The sequence below is a fragment of the Tenrec ecaudatus genome, chromosome 1 (genome assembly GCF_050624435.1).
Source record: "Tenrec ecaudatus isolate mTenEca1 chromosome 1, mTenEca1.hap1, whole genome shotgun sequence".
Taxonomy (NCBI): Eukaryota; Metazoa; Chordata; class Mammalia; order Afrosoricida; family Tenrecidae; genus Tenrec; species Tenrec ecaudatus.
The window spans coordinates 300,479,679-300,498,805 of NC_134530.1; the positions used below are offsets into that span (position 1 = coordinate 300,479,679).

Here is a 19,127-nt window from a genome sequence, read left to right on the forward strand (position 1 = left end):
CAAGGGGCACCCGTGCACTCTCAAGTGGAGAGAGTGTGGGGCAGGCTGGGAAGAACTACTCAGGGAAGTGAGTTACCATGGGGGTGGACATGCTTTGCTAAAACCTGAGGGCATCCCCTTTGCTCTGGGCACACGCCCTAGAGAAGTGCAATCAAGCATCCATACAAAAATCTGGACACCACACCCCCACCAATATCATTCCCAATAGACAAGCAGTATAAACTCCCAAGTACCCATCAGCAGCAGACAAACACAAACAAAATGCGGTGTCCTCACAGCGGAATACTACACAGCCATTAAAAAGCCAAATCAATCTGAAACACTAGTGTGGATGAACCCTATCCCTACTTTATGATCAGCCAAAGAAGCCAAAGGACCAAATCTCATGATTCCATTTATGTGAAATGGCCAAAATTGGTAGGTCCCTAGAGACAGGGAGTTGATTCATGGTTTCCAAGGGCTGAGAACTGGTGGGAAATGGGACAGGGTTGTTAACGGATAGAGTTTCATCAGTGGGTCATGAAGTATTCTGAAAATGATTGTGGTGATGGCTGCACATACTAAATTCCACCGATTATTTAGAAAAGTGAGAAAAAAGAACATGTACATCCAAAGCTCCATAGAGAAGGACTGAGGTAACTAACACTCCGTGTTGGGCTGTGTGACTCACAGGGTCAGCATTTAGAAAGCAGCATGGGAGAAAAGTTAGTCTCAGAAACCCACAGGGGGTTGCTATGAGTCAGCACTGAATCAATGGCAGTGAATCTGGTTTGGTTTTTAAGGCACCAAGAAAAAAACAGCTGAAGAACTGCCAACAGCTAGTGTAAATAAGGAATACTACTATGAGTTTTTTGACGGGTGTGTGTATGTCAGACGTGTTGCTAAAAGACAGCGAAGGACAGTAAGACAGTAATGTGTGCCAAGAATTCACTCAGACACTCATACACACACACAGACGCATCAGAGTGGAAAGCGCTATGAAGAGTAACTCTAATCTCCTAACAGATAAAAACTGCAAAACAAAAAATCAAAATCATGAAGAAGGCTTACACTGGTGAAGCCCCAAATCAGGCCTGAAACTGAACTCACTCCACCAGCTCAACTTTCAGCCAAATGAGGGGCAGACCCATGAAGTGAAGAAAGACACCAATCAAGCGGAGGAAATGGAAAGGGCAGCATGTGCACAGGGGAAAGCTAAGAAGGCAGGAAGAGGGTCTAATGGAAACCATACACTCAGGGAGGGAGCGGGCAGGCTGTGATCAGCGTCACAGAACAATGTGTAAATGGAAAGGCAACGAACTTGCTCTGTGAACTTTTTACCCATGTCACAATAAAAATACAGTGACAACTCCTGCACACAGCCACAGTGTGATCTTAATTATGAACAGGAAGGAAGAGTCCCCCCTCTAAACATACTTTTTCTGTTGTTTTCAGTCTAGACCAGGCGTCCTCAAACGACTACGGACCACGGGCCACATGCGGCCCACCGAGGACATTTATCCGGCCCGCCAGGTGTTTTTACCCCATTTGTTTTTTTACTTCAAAATAAGATATGTGCACTGTGCACAGGGATTTGTTCAGTTGTTTGGTTTGTTTTTTTTTTTTAACTATAGTCCGGCCCTCCAACGGGTCGGGGTCTGAGGGACAGTGAACTGGCCCCGTTTAAAAAGTTTGAGGATCCCTGGTCTAGGCCTTTAAGTTAGTTTTAAAACCATCCTTCAAGTCTCTAATTGGATGGATAAAAAGTTAAGGGGGGAGGGGGTAGAGAAATTCCCAAAACAAATTAGGCATTACTTAGCAGTTTTAGCAAGGAGGATTGTTGGCTGCTGATGGTGGCCAAGAAAGCAAGCATGAACCATGGTACTTGCAAGAGAAAACACCATCCGAGGCACTGCCTAGGTCATATACAATGCGGGTCCAGAGAGAATGAGCTGGACAAGGTGACACCTTCTCTTTATTGGGATGACCTCTGTGTACAAAGGGCGTAAAAAGGGCTCCTCTTACAATAGTACCCATTAAGGTCTTCATTTGTATTAAACAACTGTAAGCAAACCATGTTTGGCTAAAAAGCTTTGCAAAGCAAAGATAATGGCCTTCTCCTTGGAAAAGGGACAGTTCTTTACAATCCTCATTATTGACACTCCCCAGAGGCCTTGCCTACTATGCTAAGAAATTCTGGGAGGAATTAACATGACAAATTCAGCAAGTCTTTGAGTGGAAACCCCCGTTTCATTTGGGGGTATGGAGGGGTTTGCCTTAGCGATCTCATGGCTTAATTGGAGCCGGGAAGCTTGCCTTCCTCCCCACCCCAGCCCGGATGCACTGTAGTTTACCAAGGCCAGGAGAAAACCTTTATACCATCATTAGGGTTTTGATTTATCATGAGGTACAGTAGAGTGTGCAGCTCGGTACTGCTTATCTCAGACACCAACTCGGTGTATCGTGGAGCTTTGAGACTTTGTGTAGCCGGCGTCATGCAGGACCAACGGAGAAGGTTCCTATTGGGCGAAGTGAGGGTAGGGTGCAGTTCAGCAGCCAGAAGGAAACAAGTGGTCTTCAGACTCATCAACTGCAAGCCTTGGGCCATGGTTTCAATATGCCAAGAGCTCAGATCCTGAGACCATCGGGGCAGAGCCAAATGTGTTCTTTATTAAAGGGGTTTTCCTTTCCCTCTGTCAGCCACCTTTCAGACTCCAGCTACGTTTAAACCACAATGGTTTGGAATCCTAACAGTAGCTTTGAGGGCTGCGAGAAAGAATGAGTATTTTCAAACATTTTTCAAAGACAAAGCACATTGAGTCATGCAAAAAAACAGCCAAAAGCCGCTCCAGCCGAATTCAGAAGTCCACTGAACCTCTGCTCATTATTAAATCCAGACCCTCTGTGGCCCCCTGCACTGTGGGGGCGGAGGGAGTGATAAAGCACGCTGGCATTAAAGAGAGAAATTTGATCTCTGCCATTCAACAATGTTATCACCACTGGGGATTACTTTCATGCATCTTTAAAATTCTTGCAGATTAAAAGTTGTCAGGGTGTCAATACCAATACTACTTAACAAAACTCGCCTTTAATTAAAGTTTTAGGTCAAAGTTTTAAAGCTAAAACAAGAAAATTGCTCAGCCTCAAAACTGCTGGTTCAGAGGGTGGCTGCTCATATTATAATCTGCTTGTCAACTTGGGGATTTGGAAAACAAACTTCAATAAGATCAAAACTGAAATTATTTGCACCTTGGTTGACAGCTCACTGTGGCCTTACATTCTTTCTGGAATGAGGTCCAGCATATTGTAAACAAATACATTTTTAAAACTTCCTAAAAAAAAAAAAATCACATCAGCACCTTCTAGTCCCAGGGGAAAACTAAGGCTGAAGCCCGGATGGAGGTGAATGTGAAAAACCACCACCACACTAAAAAGAATCAGGTTCACAGACAGATTGTGCTTCGCCCGCCCAGCCCCTTCGCCAAATGTCCAGAGCCAAACATTTCAAATAAGCAGCAAGCCCACCATTTTATCTGGCGCCTAGTAAAGACACTGAGTGGTCGGTCTTTGAAAGAGTCCCATGGACGACCAAGTTTTGTGACGTCATTGTAGACACCGTTCCAGCCCAACAATGTGACAGAAGCCTTCGCGGCTGATGAAAGCCATGTGCTACCAATTTAACCGGGACTCTAGACCATGGCTCCTTATTAAATGCCTTCCATTCACATTGTCCCTTTCATCCTCCAACATCAAGACATTATTACAAGCTGAAAATAGAACAACCAGCTTGAGTGCTCCGGGCATCACAAGAATGGAAAGGGGCAATTGGGTAACACCAATAAACATTAAGCTCCACCTCATCTTTAAAGGGTTGTTTTTTTAAAGGGGGACATCATGATGAAAGAATTTAAAGGGAAGGCAAAAAGTTCACCCAGAAGTATTCTCTCAGACACACACAAAAAAAGACTGTAGCTCGTTAGCTGTGATATCACCTCATGCTCATACACCAGAACATACAATAAAATTCCATCAGCTGAACCTGTGATTGTCAAGAGAATCACCTGGAACTTTTCTTTATCCAAAGAGTTTTCTTAACTGTGGTTTTCAAAAAAAATCACCAGGCCTTTCTTCCAATGTCTTCTAAGATGCCAATCCCCAACGTTTGGATTAGTTGCCAACGCATGTTAATAGCCCGCACCACCAGGGGCTTCTAAAACCAGGTGCCATCATGTCACCCCTCACTCATGTTTGCCAGAGTACAAACAAGGCACCCTAAGAGCTTTGTCTCGTTCCCAAGTGCAAGCCTTAGGAGTGTGTGCTCTACACCTGTATTATTCTTGCCTCCGCCCCCCACCCCCCAAACTGGATTTGTTCTACTCAGCAGATAACCCCAGAAACACTATGAAGTTGGAGAATGGCAGTCACAAAGATCTGGGGAACTTATAGAACCAGACAAAAAAACAAACCCACCGACATCAAGTCAATCTCAACTCATAGAAGTCTGTAGACAGAGGATAAATGCACCTTAGGGTTTCCAGGTCTATTTACCTTTACCAGATCAGACATCCTCATCTTTCTCCTAAGAAACAGTGGGAGGGTTTGAAGAGGTGACCTTGAGGTTAGCTGCCCAATAGCTAACCCACAGCGCCACCAGCCTGGTCTCCATAGTTTATGAAGCACTTCACATGTTTGTAGAGATTCTGCCTCTCTTGAAGAATCTTTGGGAGACTAGTAATGAAGGTGTTTTTTCCCTCCCCATTTTAAAGAGACTGAGACTTAAGACTATCAACTTCAGTCTGTTTCCAGAGACATGTACTCTTCCGAGGGTTTTCCCAACTGAATTGTGAGGTCTCTTGGGACAAGGACAGTGCATTTTCTAACATGTAGCTCAGTGCCCAGAACATAGTACACAATCTGAAAATTTGAACGGCCAAGTTACAGGTCTGCTCACAACTGTGATGTGAAAAACAACACAATTCTGAGTCATCTTTATGAATTTAAGCGTATCTTTCGTTAAACATTTTTTCATAATTATTATCCAGGCTCTCGCTTTCCCCTCACTACTACAATCCCCCTTTTGAGCAACTTTGTTTGCCAGCGCGTACCTTATCTCATTTACTTCTAATGCCCTGCTGCCAGAAGACAAGGAGAAAAAATAAAAACGTAAATAAAACTCAACTGGCATCTTTACTACTCCTTACAAGTGCCTGTATTGGTTTTTAAAAGCCGACAAACCAACCAACCTATTGGCCTTAACATGCTCTGCCAGCAGGACCGTAAATTAGGATAACCCTTCTCCAAAAGCCACTGTGGATCCAGGGATCAAAATGCAAGCACGGCCACTTCTTTAGGCAGTCGTTCCACTTTCTGGAATTTGCAGTTGCTGCAAAAGCATCCGTGCAACGCACACTGTACTTTGTAAATGATCCTCAACCTGGGGTAAAGCCACCAGCAAGAGACAGGGCAAGTGAAGAGCAGCTCGTGTGCCAACCGAGCCACCTGCAAGGCTGAAAAATCATGGTGTTTTAGGATTGTGTTTGGGTACATCAATAGGATACAAATGCATAAAAGAAGTAACAGAAGACCGCTTAAGAGAGAGAATGAGTGCGCGTGTCCAAGTGTAGTGCAAGTGGAAAGAAGCAGGCTTTGGGATTTCATTGAGTTTGTCTGACCTGCATTTTTTTTAATAAATCTGAAAAAGTGTCATTTTTGGGGGGCAGGTGAGGGAGGGGGAGCTGCTGCTTTAACTAGGCACTGGGATGCCATGTGACTTTATTTCGATGTAGATGTGAATTTCATTTTTTCATAAAATGGATCAATGGCTCCTGTGAGCATGGAAACGGCAGAATCTGCCTGGAAAGGAAGCAGCATCAATTGCAGTGCTTCATGACATACCTCAAAACTTTCTTCTCTGCCCTAGAAATAAAACGGCCTTTTAGTACTGTTGGGTGGTTAACGGCGGCTAATCTTCAGGTAAGATTAAATTCATCTCTACCCACTAAATTCAAACCAGTCACCTCCAATTATTGAGTAGTATTCTAAATTCTCCAAAAGTTTTAATACTCGATAAATATGCTTCATCTGTGTGCTATATACTAGATATTAGCCCAGAACCAAGATGGCTTATAGAATTCTGTTCCTTGCTCTTGTGAGGCTAACAGAGCGATTGATGTATAAACCAAGCAGGTGTAAGCCAGAGGCTAGCCCTGCCTGATAGGGGTGAGGGGGTGACAAGCTGTCCAGGACAGTTTCATCTCAGTGAGGGCGTCTCAGGTCGCCTGTCCACTGAGCAAGAAGTGGGGGCATAAGTGGCACAGAAGCTGGACCCAGGGGAGGCCCGGGATATCTGCAGGGGAATGTGAGGAAGGAAGGTTAGACCTCAAAGGAAACCTCGCAGAGTTGTGCTGAGGGCAAACGTCGTTTGGACGTGAGCCTAAAGGCCGCAAAGGTAGGAAAAATGTCCTGAGAGCATTCCTTTTTAAGAAATCCTCCAGGGTCACCTTGTAATATCTTGCGGTTAGAGAGATCCAGTGTCAGTTATCCTGATTTTTAATCTCTTTCTAATTCAACATTTAGACATTTAGAGTTGGATGATACAGAAGAGATTCAAGCAACATGGGCAGGGTGGGAGATTATATCACCTCAATGCTTTAGAGCCCTTATTTTATGTTCCAAATGCACTTGATACAGTCCCCATTGCCATGCATGTTGCTTCTTAAGCTGGAAAACAGAGAAGTTATCTGAGACAGAAAGCTGCTAGCAGGACTGACATTTCCAGGTGTTGTTTCCAGCCGTGTAATAATACCTGTGCCGTTCGTGCAGTAATATGCAGTGTGCAAAGGGCTTTCACTTCAAAAGTCTCATCCTCTAATTTGCCAAGTAACATGCACGGTACTCCTGTCCTACCCCCTAGTTTGCTGCACAGTGCCAAGGACCTTAAAAGCTTCCAAGTGGTCATCTAAAGCACAAGAATTGATGATGGTCTGGCAAAACAGAGGAGGAGAATCAGCAGAGGAGGATATGGTGGTGTGTGGCCCATGGCCTCCATGGCCAACTGCCCACTTTACCATCACACCAGAAAAACTCTTGGGTGCCCAAAGACCATTACTTTACATTTGATGGATCTGAGATCCTTCCACTGAAGAGTCCTAATCAAAGGGGAGGAATGCCGAACAAAACTTGAAATCCAAAGGATTACAAACTTGCCGGAGCCGTGAAAGTTCGATAAACACCTTAAACTTCTGCCCTAAGGTACTCTTTACACCTAAAACCAAAAATATTTCTTGAAAATCTCCATAAAGCCAAACAAGTTAGCATAAAACATACTCGCCTTGAGCATTAAACTTGTATAAGAACTATCTCTTTATCTATTTGCAGTCAATGACAACAGCAACATAGGGGCAGTAAATTTTTTCGATGTTTTTTTTTAAACATTTTATTAGGGGCTCATACAACTCTCATCACAATCCATACATATACATACATCAATTATATAAAGCACATCTGTACATTCTTTGCCCTAATCATTTTCAAAGCATTTGCTCTCCACTTAAGCCCTTTGAATCAGTTCCTCTTTTTTTTTCCCCAGTAAATTTATATTAGAAAAGAACTCAGAAAAGGAGGAGGAAAACACACGCACAATTTAAAAATACAATCAATATCACTAAATGGTACATGTAAAACTGTTCAATCGGTATATCCTTTGCTGAGTATAATCTCATCAAAATAAGTTTTTTAAATTCCTTTTGTTAAAATAAAATAAAAAGGCATCAGCTCTCCTACCACGTCTACAGGGAGAATTAACAAGTTTTCCTGGTGAGGAAACATCCCAGAATAAGCTTCCACGATTGTGTGGCACACCCAAAGTCACACAGCCATTTATGAGAGTCCAACCTTGAACGCAGCTTGTATTCCCAACCTTGCCATAACTGCACAGATCCCTCATGATTGCTAAACAAGTCTGTCCAAACCTGAGGCATGTAACTCCTAAAGGCCATGTGCTAGTGTATAGGACTGTACACCAAAGGTAAGCTCTCCAGGCTGCAACGTTTATGTCTACGTTAACAACAAAAAAAAGCATTCACGACACCTCCTTCTGCAAACCTATGAAAAAAGAAATGCAACCATAAGCTAAGGCCAGATCCTTTCTACTTCCCGTTGGACACCTGTCTCTACCCCCACAGGGCCAAAACTTTAACAGCTGTCAGAATTGAAAACCAAAAGACCACACACTCGACTAACCATTGAAGGGCACTGCCTAACCTAAATCGTGGGTTATGAAACAACGCACAAGAAAACCACGTAGGCTGAAAAAGAGCAAGCAGTAAAGGGGGCCAGGGTTAGGGTGTGGGGGGGAAGGTCTCTCATATTCTCAAGGTTGATTCAGTCACTAGAAATAACCTCCCTGTAAACCATGAAAGACAGACGTGAAAGACAGACAGAACCTAGCCGCCTCTCTTCCCTCGAGACAAGGGGTTGCTGAAAAAATGGCTGTTCCCATCTTGAAAACAGTGAGGGAGTACTGGGAGTGTGGAGTGAGCTGGTGGGTATGCATTTTGTTTACCTTCTAGGATTCGTGGTAACTAAAAATTGCTGATATTTCAGTGCTCACCAGCTCTCCTCCTCTTGAGTAGTGAAGCTTGACAGACTTACATAATTAGAGGTTAAAAAACAATATGGGCCTTTCAGGCTGCAACAGCTGAAGAACCCCTTTCTCTAGCACCCACCCCCCCTAACTCCAGTGAGTCTGTGCCCAAACAGCCCAGACTCTGGGGAGGCTTAAGGGTAAGAATGGCCTCAGAGCCCCAAGATCACCAAAGCAATAAAGTTAGGGGAAATGTTCTGAGAATACAGAGGCGAGAAAAAGTATCACAGAGGACTTGTCACAATGCTGGGGGAGCAAGCCAGTTCCCAAAAAGCCTGCACGCCATCTACAGCCCAAGAGCCTCAGGTACAACCAGTGGGGGTAAGGTGGCATGGCTTGGTGTGGGGGGTGCTTGTAATAATATGGCAATAATAGGGTACTAGGATCTCAGGCCTCCAATGATAGCTCAAGGAATGAGGGGGTAGGAGCTCCACCAACTGGTGCTTACAAAAACAACAAATAAACACGCACAAACACACACACAAGTCTAACACTTCCTGTTCCTGGATGCTAGCAAACTGCCAACTCTGAAGCAAAAAACGACACCAAAAGACTTAAGTATGACGTTTCTCTCCCCTTTCAAGACTACACTTAATACTTGCTCTATGCTGTACTGAAAAGTAGGGAAAGGATATGCCCTTTCTTTACCTGGCCGCGGCCTCTATTCACTTCAATTCACCTTGGGTTTTTCTCTGTAAAATTCTATTACGCAGGAAGCTTTCCATGCCACTGAAACAAGCAAGATAAAACTGATAGGGGTCATCTGCAGAAATTAACACGACACAGGCCCAGTAAGCATGCCACTCTAGTAGCCAGGGCTGCTGCTTCCTACAGGAGATAAACACTCTTAGTGATTTGACTCTGGGTCGGGATTTGGTTGAAAATCCATAGTATAAAGTATGCAGCAGCCAAGAAAGAATAAAACCTAAAAAGAACAGCAAGAAAAATCTCACCACCACCCCACCCACCTATGTGAAATGCACAATAGCAATGGGAAATCATCACTTCAGGAAAGCAAATCGGACAGTGTTCCCACCTCTTGGAATGTAGGAAAGTGCCAAAGGTGAGGTGAGGGCAAGTACGGAAAGGGCTTTACGGACAAACACGCACACTACACTGCAGCTGAGTGGTTTCTGTCTGACTCGTGGGGACCCTTGACAGAACAGAACTGCTCCTTCCGGTTCCTGAAGGGAGTGTCGGACAGGGCAAGATATGACAAAATAATAATTTATAAATTATCAAGGGTTCACCAGGGAGAGGGGGGCGGGGAGGGAGGGGGCGGGAAATGTGGAGGTGATGTCAGGGGCTTAAGTGGCGAACAAATGTTTTGAGAATGATGAAGGCAATGAATGTACAAGTGAGCTTTACACAATTGATGTATGTCTGGATTGTGATAAAGAGTTGTATGAGCCCCTAAAAAAATGGTTTTTAAATGCCTGTAACTCTTTACAGGAACCGAGAACCTCAGTTTCTCCCATGGAGACCTAGGGTGGTTGAACTGCTCACCTTATAGCCAACGGATCAGCACATCACCCACTATGCCACCAGGGCAACTTTTATGTACAAAAAGGGCCAGATAAAAACAGAAGGTTGGGGGGGGAGGGGGGGAGCCTGAAAAAAGCAACTGAAGCCTGTGTGGAGAGTCAGAGGAAAAGAACAGCTATCTGGGAGACAAAAGGTAAAGATAATTGATTCAGAGCAGGAAACTCATTTACATTAACAGGTAGGCTTAAGGATTTCAAACAGAACATATATACCTCATAAAGCAAAATAATTAAGAGTTGCTAGATGACAAGGTACCAGCTTCTGAACTCTCCAGTTACGTGAAAAACCACGAATCCTTCCCCACACCTGACACCACCCAGTGAATAGAAATTTTTTTTAATAGAAATTTTTTTAACCTCTAAAAGTAAATAAAAAATCACCTCAGTTGGACCACTCTTTCCTGACCCATCATTTACCCAAAGCTACATAAAGTAGGAGCTATAGTTTAATACCGAGAAATACAACTTCCGATAAAGACACTGCCAGAACTTTTATCAGTGACAGAAACCAGGTACTGGTTAGTTCATGGAAAGAAGTTGATTAGGCAAGAACCCACTTAAAAATGTTTTACAAAGACATGCCTCCATTTTAAAGCACAGAAATGTACTTTCAGTTGCACTTTTTGACATCAGGTCTTACTTCCATAAGTCAACTTAGTTCTGCTGAAACCTAGTGTTTCTCATTAAGCTTGTCTGTTTACTGGAAAGTTGAACATAATTGTTGAAGTCTTGATTCTTAAGAGAAATTAAGCAAAATAAGTGTGCAGAATCCATAGAGTCCCCCGAAATGTTTTCAATACTACTCCATTTTTTAGCCCATTTCAAATTTTTTTTCTTTTTTAAAACATCATTTTATTTGGGGGTTGTACAATTCTTATCACAATCCATACATATCCATGTGTCAAGCACATTTGTACATCTGTTGCCATCATCATTCTCAAAACATTTGCTTTCTACTTCAGTCCTTGGTATCAGCTTATTTATCCCCTCCCTCCCCACTCTCCCTCCCTCATGAACCCTTGATAATTTATAAGTTATTATGTTGCCATGTCTTGTACAATCCAATGTCTTTCCTTACCCACTTTTCTGTTGTCCATCCCCCAGGGAGGGGGCCATATGTAGATCCTTGTCATCTGTTCCCCCTTTCTACCCCTCTTCCCGTTATGTCCACTCTCACCACTGGCCCTCAGGGTTTTATCTGTCTTGGATTCCCTGTGTTTCCAGTTCCTATCTGTACCAGTGTCCTTGTGGGAGGGAGTTATATGTAGATCATTGTGATTAGTTCACCCAGCCCATTTTAAATTTAAAAGACTTGATGTTTTCAGAAGTTAATTTTCTCAAGCTTTCCCCAAAATAGTCAACTTTAGCCTTTCACAGCAGCCTTTTTTCCCACATTCATGCTATCAGTTCACATATTTCACTGTGGTTATGTAATTCCAACTGGAATAACCAGATTTGAGAACAAGCAACTGACACTTGGCAAGCAAAACATCTTCAAAAGGTGGGAGCCACAGGGTAGACACATCCAAATTGCCCACCAGGGAAGCACTTCATGATGGGCAGGCAAGTCAACAGGTCCAGAAGCTTGAGTTAAAAGATGGTTAGGAGAACTGTTATGCTATCCTAGGAGAAGCTGTAGGGGACTGGAATGCAAAAAGAATCTCAAAACTTAATTTCTTTCAGCCTGCAGTGGATTTAACCATTCATATAAAACGCAAACAAGTCTGGGTCCTCGGGCCATGGCTTTCTCTCTCTCTCTCTCTCTCTCTCTCTCTCTCTCTCTCTCTCTCTCTCTCTCTCTCTCTCTCTCTCTCCACACACACACACACACACACACACACACACACACACACACACACACACACACCACTAGAAGTGGTGGCACACACACACTAGAAGTGAAATCCTCCAGCTTGGCCATTTACAAAGTGTTTAAATGTTATAGACTTAATGTGACACTCCAATGCCTTCTTTAAAAGAAAGAAGTGTCCTCCTTTCAGAGTTTTTGAGTAACCTTTGGGACAAGGGTACATATTAACACTAGAGTTATTTCAAAAGTACGTGGAAAGGAATCAACAGCCTTTAGCACAGCAAAAAGGGACAAGTATAACCTATTCAAAGTACCAACTTATTCTCATATTTCACTTTCTGAGCCCATAATTATGGGGACACAGACTAGGATAAATAGTATCAGCAAAGCAGTATTAGTTCAGTTTGGATTATTTTCAGACCAAGTTTATTTTTCCTTTTAATTTCTAGTGATGCATTTTGGCCTTTGCACTTGATATTCTTTCAGTACTCTTCACAGCAATAGCTGCTATATCGTCTGTCCTACACTTAAGTGACAAAGAGAAAGTTATGGACAAAGACAGCCGTTTAAGCAGATCAATAGAAAAAGTGGGCAATTAAATAATTTAGTGTTTTCTCCCCCTAAACTGTATACTTTGGTGGCATTTATCCCGCTCTTTATTTCTTTAAGATTTTATGTAATTACAATTATAGTAATTGCTGCGTTGGGATATAATGCAACTTCCAGTTTTTTTTTAAGTCATACTGCACTTTAAAATTTCAAAACTAAGACACTTAAAACTTACATCTAGGTAGTACAAATTCTGCTCCAGCTATCCTAGAAAGCAAACTGGTCACCTGTTTTTGCATTAATTGCATGAATCATTTCTTCCTGTGGCAGCAGTGACTTTAATTTTGTCATTTCAAAACTTTCCACTTTAAAACTCATCTATATCTGCTATAAAGAACCAAGCATCAAAAGATGTTGACATTCTTCCTAGGAATGGACACTTGGTGAAGTGCTGGCACACGACAGAAAGCATGCCCAGAGAGCAAAACATACACCTTGTGTACACTGTCCCAGTGGGCTGACACTTTGAACGGCAAGTGTTTTCAGTTATTTAAGGTACTGTAGTGGGATTCATGCCCAGTACAATTAAGACAGGATTAGACAGCAATTTACAAGTTTCTCAAGGATGTTGTTTAACATGAAATATAAACAATCTCTTCTCCCAAAGCCTACCATCTACAGTCTCAGATGCCAAAGTCTGCTTTGCCACAGACTAAAACTAAATGGGGAATCCGCAGCCATCTACGGCTTTTGAGAGCAAGTATAGGAAACGTGATGCTTTTCCACAGAGGCAAGTAATCCCACCTTGTATAAAATGAGTAAGGTGTTTGGCATTTTCCCCTCTCGCTGATCTTCCCAATGACTTGGAAATGTGGCAAAGGCAGGCACAGGTGAGTCTCTTGCACTAGGTGCTGCGTTCAGGGGAAGAAAGCTAGAACCTGAACACCTCCAGAGCCTAACACGAGCTTCAAGGACAACTCTTCTCTCAATCCAGCCTCACAAAAAAGGGGAAACTCACTAGACGTGAATGGCAAAGGAGTGCCCCTCTAAGGTGACAAAAAGTGCCACCGTGACGGGTAACCACTGTGCCGTCACAGCCATCCCCCTGAAAGCCACACACACCCTGTAAAGTCATCCCAAACGCGACGCCAAGGTCTCCCTCCACCAAGCAGAGTGCCCGTAGGGGAGTTCCCGGTCCTTTCGGAAAGCGTTAGTGAGGGCGCCCAGCAGTAATGGACCACCGCCCGGGTCGGAAGACCTGGATCCGGCGGCCGCACACGTGGGTACAAAGGAGGCGTTTCCGCGGGGCCGGCCACCAGAGAGGGTAGGAAGGAGGGCGCCGCGGGAGGGGATGCTAGGCGTCCGGCGCTCACCTGGTGGGAAGCGCCGGGTCCCAGGGCGGAAGCCGCAGGCACGGCGCAGCCTCGTCCCCCGCCCCCGCCCCCGCCCCCGCCCGGCCCCTCCCTCCGCTGACAGTCCCCACGCGCCTGGAACCTCCCGCTCGACTTTTGACGTCACGGAGGGGGGGGGAAGGTTCCACCCGCGCCCGTCCCTTTGTGACGTCACACTGACAACACAGGGCGGCCAGCCGGAGCGAAGGGAGCCGGGAGCCGCGGGCCGCGGGGGGCGGGGGTGCCGGCGGGAGGCCGGAAGAACCGGAGAAGGAAAGGGCGCGCTGACGTCTAGCCCGCTTAACCTGTTGCTCTCAGGGCGGCGGCGGCGGCGGCGGGCGGGCCCGAGGCGAGCCGGCAGGCCCAGCGGGCGCGCGGCAGGGGGTCCCGGCCGCAGCTGTGCGCGGCGCAGCCCCTCCTCGGCACGCCCCCGCCCCGCGCCCCGCGCCCGGGGGCCCAGCAGGCCGCGCACCCGCTCGTGGCCCGCGCACTCCCGGCCCCACCCACCCGGCCTCCAGCCCCGGGCGCCCGGAGCCTGCCCCCTACAGGCCGCCCGCCGCCAGCCAGCCCGAAACCGGCCCGCGACGACCCCCGCGCCCTGCGGCCCCTCCCTCCCTCCGTCCCCCCCCTCCGTCCCCCCCCTCCGGGCTCGGCTCGCCGAGGGTTCACTCGGGCTCCGCCTCCCTCAGCCGTCGCCACGGCCGGGGTGGCTCCCACCCGGACTCGGCACTGGGGCGGCCGCACCGCTCGCGGACCGCGGACCGACACCAACAAAAAAATTCCACCTCGTGCGCCTCTGCAAGCAACGTAACGAGGGCGGGGGGGGGAGGGGAGTGTGGGGGGTGATGTTCTTGTCCAAGTTCTGCCCAATTTGCTTTGTGCCTGCAGCCGAAACGAACGTGCCCGGAGGAGGCGTCCACGCTCCAAGGCAAGGCTGTCTCCATGCAGTTTATCCTGCCCGAGTTTAAACTAGTCCTGTGCTTGTGCCCAGCCCTCTGCAATGCGGATGTATTTTAATTCGTAAATTCTCTCTGATGCAGCATTTTTAACTTGGGCTAGGTTATTGTACCTGGTATTGCTTTCAGAGCTGAAGTTTTAAGTTGTCTGCATTAGGCTTAATCCACTAAAAAAGGCACTCAGCTTTTTCCATTAAATATATTTCTTACAAAACCTGTGCCCCGGAGGTCATCTCCCAGTACACCACACTGGTGAAAGAGAGCAAACAGCAACACCCAATTGTCGACTAGAGTTAAATAAAACTTTCTTGTAACGTCGCATTATCCCTACTACATGCTCATTCGTCCTTTTTTTTAAAAATGGGTTCTTTGATTTAAAGCATGCAGCTAATCACCAATCACTCGAGTGCATATTTGGTTAATCCCTGTCCCCCCTCTTTCCTCCCTCCCACCAAACTTATAAAAAGGGGGGGGGGCACAGAAAACAAAAACATTCTCCATGCCAATCAAAATGTAGCTGTACGACAAGCACAAAACAAATTTAACTATTCCAAGCCACTTAGATCTCAATATTCAGCCAATTTCCGAAGCCAATTAACTAGCAGAAATTATTTGGAGTCCCTTACATATGCACTTACATACTTAACAAACAGCCAGTGTAGCCCCCCCACAGAACGCTCACCCCCCAAAAAAAACTCGAAACCATAAATTTTTAAACAAAACCAGCCCCATTATTAAAGTCAATCCCAACAAATGTATTCGCTGTAACATGATTCCCAACTGGTTTACGTTGCGAACCAGATAAGCCAAAGCGACCACATACATTAAATTTGATGTGCCCAGTGCGAGGAACAAGATCGCCATAATCGGACACTCGACTGCAACTTAAAAGGCTTCCAACACAAGCGTTACACGATTTTCCAAATAACATTAACAATAATAACACAGGCTCATTTGCATGCAAAGTGCAAGACAGGGCGAAACCCACCCGAGAATGCAGTTTAGTTACATTACCGCAGCCCCCTCTACTCTCCAAGCTTCACGAAAAGCCCTCGCCTTTCATCTAAAACTAAATTATGGTTCTGTCATTCGAGGTCAATTTATTCACTTGAGGTATCTCCACACCAATCTGTTTTTTTCAGCCAAACTAGACAGGCACGACTTTGCCTGAAAAGCCCTCTTTCAGAAAAGAAAGAAACAGCCTTATCGGACGCTGTGTTTAAAACCCTTCAGCTGCAGAATTATCTATAAACTTGACATTCACAGCCATTGCTTAAAACTGCAAGTCAAAGGATGTGTTGTTAACAGCACTTACGTATTTCTTCTGAATGATATTCCTCTTGGGTCTTTCCTTGCTCATTCTGAGATCCAAATGCTGATTGCAAAAGAGGACAATTGCTTCATGAATTTAAAGCCGTCAGAAATTTTCAAAAAAATATCCTGGTGGTTTTTATTGTTGTTGGTGGTTGATCTTGTAATCCGAGTTTTCTTCCTCTTCGCCCAATGCCAGATTCGCCTTGAAATAAATCCGAAATTGGAAAGGGGGGTAAAAAAAAAAGAGCCAAAGACGAACGAAGCAAACAAACAAAAAAAATTCACTTTAGTAAAACACTCATAATGGAAAATTTCCTCCCCCCGAAACACAACACACACACAAAAAAAACCGACGCCCTTCACTCCCCCTTTTTTTCCTCCAAAAACTACATCAGCAAAATGTGAAGGTCTTTAGCATCTGAGCTGTAGTTACATCTTGGAAAAGAAAAGGGAAAGATAAATAAAAAATGTTGGAAGTCACGTTTGTGCTGCAGCAGCACTGCGAGCACAAGAGTCAACTCCGGCGGCGGCGGCAGCACCACAGCGAGGGCTCGCCGAGTCTCTTTTTTCCAAGCCCCCGGACCAATGAGAGAGAGGCTATCCAGCCCAACTTTAAATGGACTCTGCTTTTATACAAGTTAGGGCTCCTCGGGTAATTCCCCGTCGGGTGTTAGCCGAAAACTCCCACAGCTGAGCCACCAGGCTCCCGCCTACCGAAGCACCAACCACCCCGGGCCCAGTCCGCCGGAGCCCCGCAGCCCCGTCGACTAGACGCCCGAGAAGCCAAGACAAACCCAGCGCAGGCGGCCCCCCGGCATCTCTCCCACGCCGATCCGAGAGGTGGAATTGAGAGAGGCTCCCTAGCTCAATGCATGGCACGCTCGGGCGCTCCACCTCACCCCCTTTCCCCAGCTTGCCGCTCACCCTACGGCCGCCACACGCCGGCCCCCGCCACTGCCTTCACTTCTAGCTGTAGCCGGGCTGGCGGGTACGAGTGCCCCAGGACGCTCGGCCCCGGGGAGAGCCGCCTATTCCCGGGGCACCTTAGAATGGTCCCCTGGATCTTCTGGAAGTTGTAGTCCCCCGACTACAAAATGGCTATGGCCACAGGAACGGAGAACTACGACTCCCAGCCTGCCCCGCAAACCTGTCACTCACTTCGCCTCCGTTCGCCTCCCCCCCTCCCCCTCCCCAGCTCTGCCTACAAACGTTTGGACGTGTCCCGCGTGCGACACTGCTCGAGGCCGGCTCCGGATTGGGCCGCCGAGCGTGTGGTCCGCGAGCCAGGAACTCCCCACGCCGGCTCGCCCCCGCCCAGCCCCCGCCCCGGTCCCACCTCCCCCGGCGGCTGCCGGCCCCCCTCACGACGTACCCCGCCCCCACCGGGGCTCGAACCGCCTGTGGAATCGAGGAATCGCGCGCGCGCGCGCGCACGCCGCCGGAGCCTCAGGGGAGGGGCGCGCGGCTTCCCCAGGGAAGGCCTCCGAGCGTGGCGGCGCGGGGGGCGGGGGGTGTCGGGAGGGCTGGGCGCCCGTCCGGGGTTCACCCTGGGCCACGCACCAGGAGGAATCCCCGGTGCGAACTCGCTGCTCGGCAGCTCGGGCCGCGTGCGCCGTGCAGTCGGTGTCACCTCAGGACACTGCCGCGCGCACTGGCCCCGGGGCGGCCTCGAGGGCACGTCTTCCCGCGCCGCCCGCCTCTCGACGCCGCGAGGCCACGCACGCCCCCGTGCGCCGCGGACAACGCGGGTGGCGGCGGCGGCGACCCCCGCGGGTCCCGGGCCCCTCCCGGCCCGGCGCGCGGCCCCGAGCAGTTGGCGGCGGCGGCGCCGCGCGGCCGGTGTGATCGGCTTCCGCGGGCGGCGGAGAAGTGCCAGCCGGGCGCCTGCCCACGGCACGGCCGAGTTGAAAAGCTGGAAGGGACGGGGGATGCAGGGAGGGAGGTCGGCACGCGTGGAATATGGAGTCTGGCTCACACCCACGGGAAACTGCTAGGACGCATCGCGAGCGGCGGGTGCCTGGAGTCTCCGCCGAGTAGGACGCCAGAGAGCTGGCTCTTTACCTGCCTGGGCCTCTATTTAATTCCTGAAATAAAACAAGTAGCATGGTCCTGCTGCCTTTGCATGTTAACCACGTTGGCAAGTCTCACCCAACACTTGCAAGTCGTTCCTTTTCTGGTTAGAACTGGTTTGAGAGCTGCGCGGTTTTAAGTCATCGCGCAAGCTAGCTGGAAAAAGGAAAACTGAGATCAACGCTCACTCATACGGCCTTTCTGTAAATTTTATCCGTCACCTCACTTGTTCCCAGTCCTTAAATTCTGTGCCCTTCAAAAGTACCTCTGCTCGGAAACACATTCGGTTTTATTGGAAGCTGTGCTTTAGCGAGATCCACGAGTCTCAGCGACAGAAAGGTCTCACAAACTAGGGCTAAGACTTGTGGGTTCACATCATTCCTCTGAGGACGAGCCTCCCAAAAGGTAACCACAGCCTCTGAGCTGGGTCACTCTCATCTGCAAATTAGTAATGACCAGACCTCATGGTGAGGCTTTAGATAATAATAGCTAACTAGCTAAACATAGAAAAGGTTTGAAAAGCTTCCGGGAAATGTTAGTGGGAAATGAAAGACTTTTTAAAACGCCTTTTAATTATGACTTGATCTTAAAAAAAAAATAGAATGCTTTCTAAACTTAACAATCTTGTCTTATGTTGATATCTTCCTCAGGAAGATAAGGAGTCATCAGTGCCTTATTTTGCAAAATAACTCTGCTGGTCACCTTTACTAGTAAGGACCCAATAGAACAGACCCAGGTTTACAGCTCAGTATTGGACCCCAAGTAATTGTTTTGCTTGGGTTATAATGAGGTGTTTTCAAAAAACCCTTATGATCTTTATGACCTCTGTACTGGGGAATCTCAACCTCCCCACATAGTTGGGGTTTTATC

The 19,127-nt window shown here is 47.1% G+C and overlaps 1 protein-coding gene across 2 annotated transcripts in view; it reads right to left on the minus strand.

Annotated features, from left to right (window-relative positions):
* Positions 1 to 17,276, minus strand: part of JARID2 (jumonji and AT-rich interaction domain containing 2) — a 264,620-nt gene extending 247,344 nt beyond the window's left edge. Inside the window, exons 1-2 of one of the 2 annotated variants that reach the window (XM_075532448.1) lie at positions 17,112 to 17,276; positions 16,189 to 16,389 (exon numbers count right to left, since the gene is read on the minus strand). In XM_075532448.1, coding sequence (XP_075388563.1) covers positions 16,189 to 16,233 — 45 coding nt within the window. In that variant the 5' untranslated portion in view covers positions 16,234 to 16,389; positions 17,112 to 17,276. Of the gene's footprint in view, positions 1 to 16,188; positions 16,791 to 17,111 lie in introns of those variants that run through there. The other variant, XM_075532447.1, reaches the window with a different exon arrangement.
* Positions 17,277 to 19,127: the final 1,851 nt, after the last annotated feature.